At 42.0% G+C, this 9,449-nt stretch overlaps 1 protein-coding gene across 1 annotated transcript; it reads left to right on the top strand.

Moving 5' to 3' along the window:
* Nucleotides 1–653: 653 nt before the first annotated feature.
* On the top strand, nt 654–8,530 carry LOC136633531 (serine-rich adhesin for platelets-like; the record flags this gene model as incomplete). The annotated part of the gene is made up of 2 exons (XM_066609292.1): nt 654–8,306; nt 8,396–8,530. Coding segments are annotated over 2 exons (7,788 nt in total), but the record flags the coding sequence as incomplete, so codon positions are not given.
* Between the last annotated feature and the right edge of the window lie 919 nt (nt 8,531–9,449).

Genomic DNA, 9,449 nt, shown 5'->3' with positions numbered 1-9,449 from the left:
AATCAACAACAGTGGAATCAACTGTAACACAAACTTTACCAACAACTACATCCATAGAAACTGGCAAAGAAACATTTTCCACTTCAACCAACGCAGAAGAGACTTCAAAGAAAGAGTCTTCACAACCTAGTACAGTGACTGAGACCTCAACAACTATAGAAGTTTTAAGTACTTCTGAAACTTCCCCATCTTCATCGGAACCAAAAATAGCACAATCTACTGAGGGCATAGAGACCTCCACAATACAAGTTTCACATTCTACACAGTCACCTGGATCTTCCGCATTACCACAAACATCAACTTCTTTCCGTACATCCCACTCCCCATCTAGTGCACAATCAACAACAGTGGAATCAACTGTAACACAAACTTTACCAACAACTACATCCATAGAAACTGGCAAAGAAACATTTTCCACTTCAACCCAAGCAGAAGAGACCTCAAAGAAAGAATCTTCACAACCTAGTACAGTGACTGAGAGCTCAACAACTGCAGAAGTTTCAACTACTTCTGGATCTTCACCATCTCCATCGGAACCAAGAATATCACAATCTACTGAGGGCACAGAGATCTCCTCTGTACAAGATTCACATTCTACACAATCTCCTGGATCCTCCGCATTACCACAAATATCAACTTCTTTCCATACATCCCACTCCCCATCTAGTGCACAATCAACAACAGTGGAATCAACTGTAACACAAACTTTACCAACAACTACATCCACAGAAACTGGCAAAGAAACATTTTCCACTTCAACCAACGCAGAAGAGACTTCAAAGAAAGAGTCTTCACAACCTAGTACAGTGACTGAGACCTCAACAACTATAGAAGTTTTAAGTACTTCTGAAACTTCCCCATCTTCATCGGAACCAAAAATAGCACAATCTACTGAGGGCACAGAGACCTCCACAATACAAGTTTCACATTCTACACAGTCACCTGGATCTTCCGCATTACCACAAACATCAACTTCTTTCCGTACATCCCACTCCCCATCTAGTGCACAATCAACAACAGTGGAATCAACTGTAACACAAACTTTACCAACAACTACATCCATAGAAACTGGCAAAGAAACATTTTCCACTTCAACCCAAGCAGAAGAGACCTCAAAGAAAGAATCTTTACAACCTAGTACAGTGACTGAGAGCTCAACAACTGCAGAAGTTTCAACTACTTCTGGATCTTCACCATCTTCATCGGAACCAAGAATATCACAATCTACTGAGGGCACAGAGACCTCCACAATACAAGTTTCAGATTCTACACAATCACCTGGATCCTCCGCTTTACCACAAACATCAACTTTTTTCCATACATCCCGCTCCCCATCTAGTGCACAATCAACAACATTGGAATCAACTGTAACACAAACTATACCAACAACTTCATCCACAGAAGCTAGCACAGAAACAATTTCCACTTTAGCCCACACACAGGAGACCTCAAAGAAAGAGTTTTCACAACCTACAACAGTGACTGAGACCTCAACAACTGTAGAAGCTTTGACTGCGTCTGGATCTTCAGTATCTTCATCAAAACCAAAAACAGCACAATCTACGGCGGGCACAGAGATCTCCTCTGTACAAGATTCACATTCTACACAATCTCCTGGATCCTCCGCATTACCAGAAACTTCAACTTCTTTCCATACATCCCGCTCCCCATCTAGTGCACATTCAACAACAGTGGAATCAACTGTAACACAAACTTTACCAACAACTACATCCATAGAAACTGGCAAAGAAACATTTTCCACTTCAACCCACGCAGAAGAGACTTCAAAGAGAGCGTCTTCACAACCTAGTACAGTGGCTGAGACCTCAACAACTGTAGAAGTTTTAAGTACTTCCGAAACTTCACCATCTTCATCGGAACCAAAAATTGCACAATCTACTGAGGGCACAGAGACCTCCACAATACAAGTTTCACATTCTACACAGTCACCTAGATCCTCCGCATTACCACAAACATCAACTTCTTTCCGTACATCCCACTCCCCATCTAGTGCACAATCAACAACAGTGGAATCAACTGTAACACAAACTTTACCAACAACTACATCCATAGAAACTGGCAAAGAAACATTTTCCACTTCAACCCAAGCAGAAGAGACCTCAAAGAAAGAATCTTCACAACCTAGTACAGTGACTGAGAGCTCAACAACTGCAGAAGTTTCAACTACTTCTGGATCTTCACCATCTTCATCGGAACCAAGAATATCACAATCTACTGAGGGCACAGAGATCTCCTCTGTACAAGATTCACATTCTACACAATCTCCTGGATCCTCCACATTACCAGAAACTTCAACTTCTTTCCATACATCCCACTCCCCATCTAGTGCACATTCAACAACAGTGGAATCAACTGTAACACAAACTTTACCAACAACTACATCCATAGAAACTGGCAAAGAAACCTTTTCCACTTCAACCCAAGCAGAAGAGACCTCAAAGAAAGAATCTTCACAACCTAGTAAAGTGACTGAGACCTCAACAACTGTAGAAGTTGCAACTACTTCTGGATCTTCACCATCTTCATCGGAACCAAGAATATCACAATCTACTGAGGGCACAGAGACCTCCACAATACAAGTTTCACATTCTACACAGTCACCTGGATCCTCCGCATTACCACAAACATCAACTTCTTTCCATACATCCCACTCCCCATTTAGTGTACAATCAACAACAGTGGAATCAACTGTAACACAAACTTTACCAACAACTACATCCATAGAAACTGGCAAAGAAACCTTTTCCACTTCAACCCAAGCAGAAGAGACCTCAAAGAAAGAATCTTCACAACCTAGTACAGTGACTGAGACCTCAACAACTGTAGAAGTTGCAACTACTTCTGGATCTTCACCGTCTTCATCGGAACCAAAAATAGCACAATCTACGGTGGGCACAGGAACCTCCACAATACAAGTTTCAGATTCTACACAATCACCTGGATCCTCCGCTTTACCACAAACATCAACTTTTTTCCATACATCCCGCTCCCCATCTAGTGCACAATCAACAACATTGGAATCAACTGTAACACAAACTATACCAACAACTTCATCCACAGAAGCTAGCACAGAAACAATTTCCACTTTAGCCCACACACAGGAGACCTCAAAGAAAGAGTTTTCACAACCTACAACAGTGACTGAGACCTCAACAACTGTAGAAGCTTTGACTGCGTCTGGATCTTCAGTATCTTCATCAAAACCAAAAACAGCACAATCTACGGCGGGCACAGGGATCTCCTCTGTACAAGATTCACATTCTACACAATCTCCTGGATCCTCCGCATTACCAGAAACTTCAACTTCTTTCCATACATCCCGCTCCCCATCTAGTGCACATTCAACAACAGTGGAATCAACTGTAACACAAACTTTACCAACAACTACATCCATAGAAACTGGCAAAGAAACATTTTCCACTTCAACCCACGCAGAAGAGACTTCAAAGAAAGAGTCTTCACAACCTAGTACAGTGACTGAGACCTCAACAACTGTAGAAGTTTTAAGTACTTCTGAAACTTCACCATCTTCATCGGAACCAAAAATTGCACAATCTACTGAGGGCACAGAGACCTCCACAATACAAGTTTCACATTCTACACAGTCACCTAGATCCTCCGCATTACAACTAACATCAACTTCTTTCCGTACATCCCACTCCCCATCTAGTGCACAATCAACAACAGTGGAATCAACTGTAACACAAACTTTACCAACAACTACATCCATAGAAACTGGCAAAGAAACATTTTCCACTTCAACCAACGCAGAAGAGACTTCAAAGAAAGAGTCTTCACAACCTAGTACAGTGACTGAGACCTCAACAACTATAGAAGTTTTAAGTACTTCTGAAACTTCCCCATCTTCATCGGAACCAAAAATAGCACAATCTACTGAGGGCACAGAGACCTCCACAATACAAGTTTCACATTCTACACAGTCACCTGGATCTTCCGCATTACCACAAACATCAACTTCTTTCCGTACATCCCACTCCCCATCTAGTGCACAATCAACAACAGTGGAATCAATTGTAACACAAACTTTACCAACAACTACATCCATAGAAACTGGCAAAGAAACATTTTCCACTTCAACCCAAGCAGAAGAGACCTCAAAGAAAGAATCTTCACAACCTAGTACAGTGACTGAGAGCTCAACAACTGTAGAAGTTTCAACTACTTCTGGATCTTCACCATCTTCATCGGAACCAAGAATATCACAATCTACTGAGGGCACAGAGACCTCCACAATACAAGTTTCAGATTCTACACAATCACCTGGATCCTCCGCTTTACCACAAACATCAACTTTTTTCCATACATCCCGCTCCCCATCTAGTGCACAATCAACAACATTGGAATCAACTGTAACACAAACTATACCAACAACTTCATCCACAGAAGCTAGCACAGAAACAATTTCCACTTTAGCCCACACACAGGAGACCTCAAAGAAAGAGTTTTCACAACCTACAACAGTGACTGAGACCTCAACAACTGTAGAAGCTTTGACTGCGTCTGGATCTTCAGTATCTTCATCAAAACCAAAAACAGCACAATCTACGGCGGGCACAGAGATCTCCTCTGTACAAGATTCACATTCTACACAATCTCCTGGATCCTCCGCATTACCAGAAACTTCAACTTCTTTCCATACATCCCGCTCCCCATCTAGTGCACATTCAACAACAGTGGAATCAACTGTAACACAAACTTTACCAACAACTACATCCATAGAAACTGGCAAAGAAACATTTTCCACTTCAACCCACGCAGAAGAGACTTCAAAGAAAGAGTCTTCACAACCTAGTACAGTGACTGAGACCTCAACAACTGTAGAAGTTTTAAGTACTTCTGAAACTTCACCATCTTCATCGGAACCAAAAATTGCACAATCTACTGAGGGCACACAGACCTCCACAATACAAGTTTCACATTCTACACAGTCACCTAGATCCTCCGCATTACCACAAACATCAACTTCTTTCCATACATCCCACTCCCCATCTAGTGCACAATCAACAACAGTGGAATCAACTGTAACACAAACTTTACCAACAACTACATCCATAGAAACTGGCAAAGAAACATTTTCCACTTCAACCCAAGCAGAAGAGACCTCAAAGAAAGAATCTTCACAACCTAGTACAGTGACTGAGAGCTCAACAACTGCAGAAGTTTCAACTACTTCTGGATCTTCACCATCTCCATCGGAACCAAGAATATCACAATCTACTGAGGGCACAGAGATCTCCTCTGTACAAGATTCACATTCTACACAATCTCCTGGATCCTCCGCATTACCACAAATATCAACTTCTTTCCATACATCCCACTCCCCATCTAGTGCACAATCAACAACAGTGGAATCAACTGTAACACAAACTTTACCAACAACTACATCCACAGAAACTGGCAAAGAAACATTTTCCACTTCAACCAACGCAGAAGAGACTTCAAAGAAAGAGTCTTCACAACCTAGTACAGTAACTGAGACCTCAACAACTATAGAAGTTTTAAGTACTTCTGAAACTTCCCCATCTTCATCGGAACCAAAAATAGCACAATCTACTGAGGGCACAGAGACCTCCACAATACAAGTTTCACATTCTACACAGTCACCTGGATCCTCCGCATTACCACAAACATCACCTTCTTTCCGTACATCCCACTCCCCATCTAGTGCACAATCAACAACAGTGGAATCAACTGTAACACAAACTTTACCAACAACTACATCCATAGAAACTGGCAAAGAAACATTTTCCACTTCAACCCAAGCAGAAGAGACCTCAAAGAAAGAATCTTCACAACCTAGTACAGTGACTGAGACCTCAACAACTGTAGAAGTTGCAACTACTTCTGGATCTTCACCGTCTTCATCGGAACCAAAAATAGCACAATCTACGGTGGGCACAGGAACCTCCACAATACAAGTTTCAGATTCTACACAATCACCTGGATCCTCCGCTTTACCACAAACATCAACTTTTTTCCATACATCCCGCTCCCCATCTAGTGCACAATCAACAACATTTGAATCAACTGTAACACAAACTATACCAACAACTTCATCCACAGAAGCTAGCACAGAAACAATTTCCACTTTAGCCCACACACAGGAGACCTCAAAGAAAGAGTTTTCACAACCTACAACAGTGACTGAGACCTCAACAACTGTAGAAGCTTTGACTGCTTCTGGATCTTCAGTATCTTCATCAAAACCAAATACAGCACAATCTACGGCGGGCACAGAGATCTCCTCTGTACAAGATTCACATTCTACACAATCTCCTGGATCCTCCGCATTACCAGAAACTTCAACTTTTTTCCATACATCCCGCTCCCCATCTAGTGCACATTCAACAACAGTGGAATCAACTGTAACACAAACTTTACCAACAACTACATCCATAGAAACTGGCAAAGAAACATTTTCCACTTCAACTAACGCAGAAGAGACTTCAAAGAAAGAGTCTTCACAACCTAGTACAGTGACTGAGACCTCAACAACTGTAGAAGTTTCAACTACTTCTGGATCTTCACCATCTTCATCGGAACCAAGAATATCACAATCTACTGAGGGCACAGAGACCTCCATAATACAAGTTTCACATTCTACACAATCACCTGGATCCTCCGCATTACCACAAACATCAACTTCTTTCCATACATCCCACTCCCCATCTACTGCACAATCAACAACAGTGGAATCAACTGTAACACAATCTTTACCAACAACTACATCCATAGAAACTGGCAAAGAAACATTTTCCACTTCAACCCAAGCAGAAGAGACCTCAAAGAAAGAATCTTCACAACCTAGTACAGTGACTGAGAGCTCAACAACTGCAGAAGTTTCAACTACTTCTGGATCTTCACCATCTTCATCGGAACCAAGAATATCACAATCTACTGAGGGCACAGAGATCTCCTCTGTACAAGATTCACATTCTACACAATCTCCTGGATCCTCCTCATTACCAGAAACTTCAACTTCTTTCCATACATCCCACTCCCCATCTAGTGCACATTCAACAACAGTGGAATCAACTGTAACACAAACTTTACCAACAACTACATCCATAGAAACTGGCAAAGAAACATTTTCCACTCCAACCCACACAGAAGAGACCTCAAAGAAAGTGTCTTCACAACCTAGTACAGTGACTGAGACCTCAACAACTGTAGAAGTTTCAACTACTTCTGGATCTTCACCATCTTCATCGGAACCAAGAATATCACAATCTACTGAGGGCACAGAGACCTCCACAATACAAGTTTCACATTCTACACAATCACCTGGATCCTCCGCATTACCACAAACATCAACTTCTTTCCATACATCCCACTCCCCATCTACTGCACAATCAACAACAGTGGAATCAACTGTAACACAAACTTTACCAACAACTACATCCATAGAAACTGGCAAAGAAACCTTTTCCACTTCAACCCAAGCAGAAGAGACCTCAAAGAAAGAATCTTCACAACCTAGTACAGTGACTGAGACCTCAACAACTGTAGAAGTTGCAACTACTTCTGGATCTTCACCGTCTTCATCGGAACCAAAAATAGCACAATCTACGGTGGGCACAGGAACCTCCACAATACAAGTTTCAGATTCTACACAATCACCTGGATCCTCCGCTTTACCACAAACATCACCTTTTTTCCATACATCCCGCTCCCCATCTAGTGCACAATCAACAACATTGGAATCAACTGTACCACAAACTATACCAACAACTTCATCCACAGAAGCTAGCACAGAAACAATTTCCACTTTAGCCCACACACAGGAGACCTCAAAGAAAGAGTTTTCACAACCTACAACAGTGACTGAGACCTCAACAACTGTAGAAGCTTTGACTGCTTCTGGATCTTCAGTATCTTCATCAAAACCAAAAACAGCACAATCTACGGCGGGCACAGAGATCTCCTCTGTACAAGATTCACATTCTACACAATCTCCTGGATCCTCCGCATTACCAGAAACTTCAACTTCTTTCCATACATCCCTCTCCCCGTCTAGTGCACATTCAACAACAGTGGAATCAACTGCAACACAAACTTTACCAACAACTGCATCCATAGAAACCGGCAAAGAAACATTTTCCACTCCAACCCACACAGAAGAGACCTCAATGAAAGAGTCTTCACAACCTAGTACAGTGACTGAGACCTCAACAACTGTAGAAGCTTTGACTGCTTCTGGATCTTCAGTATCTCCATCAAAACCAAGAACAGCACAATCTACGGCGGGCACAGAGATCTCCTCAGTACAAGATTCACATTCTACACAATCTCCTGGATCCTCCACATTACCAGAAACTTCAACTTCTTTCCATACATCCCTCTCCCCGTCTAGTGCACATTCAACAACAGTGGAATCAACTGCAACACAAACTTTACCAACAACTGCATCCATAGAAACCGGCAAAGAAACATTTTCCACTCCAACCCACACAGAAGAGACCTCAAAGAAAGTGTCTTCACAACCTAGTACAGTGACTGAGACCTCAACAACTGTAGAAGTTTCAACTACTTCTGGATCTTCACCATCTTCATCGGAACCAAGAATATCACAATCTACTGAGGGCACAGAGACCTCCACAATACAATTTTCACATTCTACACAATCACTTGGATCCTCCGCATTACCACAAACATCAACTTCTTTCCATACATCCCACTCCCCATCTAGTGCACAATCAACAACAGTGGAATCAACTGTACCACAAACTATACCAACAACTTCATCCACAGAAGCTAGCACAGAAACAATTTCCACTTTAGCCCACACACAGGAGACCTCAAAGAAAGAGTTTTCACAACCTACAACAGCGACTGAGACCTCAACAACTGTAGAAGTTTCAACTACTTCTGGATCTTCACCATCTACATCGGAACCAAGAATATCACAATCTACTGAGGGCACAGAGACCTCCACAATACAAGTTTCACATTCTACACAATCACCTGGATCCTCCGCATTACCACAAACATCAACTTCTTTCCATACATCCCACTCCCCATCTACTGCACAATCAACAACAGTGGAATCAACTGTAACACAAACTTTACCAACAACTACATCCATAGAAACTGGCAAAGAAACCTTTTCCACTTCAACCCAAGCAGAAGAGACCTCAAAGAAAGAATCTTCACAACCTAGTACAGTGACTGAGACCTCAACAACTGTAGAAGTTGCAACTACTTCTGGATCTTCACCGTCTTCATCGGAACCAAAAATAGCACAATCTACGGTGGGCACAGGAACCTCCACAATACAAGTTTCAGATTCTACACAATCACCTGGATCCTCCGCTTTACCACAAACATCAACTTTTTTCCATACATCCCGCTCCCCATCTAGTGCACAATCAACAACATTGGAATCAACTGTACCACAAACTATACCA

The sequence above is a fragment of the Eleutherodactylus coqui genome, chromosome 6, assembly GCF_035609145.1.
Source record: "Eleutherodactylus coqui strain aEleCoq1 chromosome 6, aEleCoq1.hap1, whole genome shotgun sequence".
NCBI classification, from domain to species: domain Eukaryota; kingdom Metazoa; phylum Chordata; class Amphibia; order Anura; family Eleutherodactylidae; genus Eleutherodactylus; species Eleutherodactylus coqui.
Note: the sequence above shows the minus strand (reverse complement) of the source record. Positions and strands in the feature narration are given on the sequence as shown.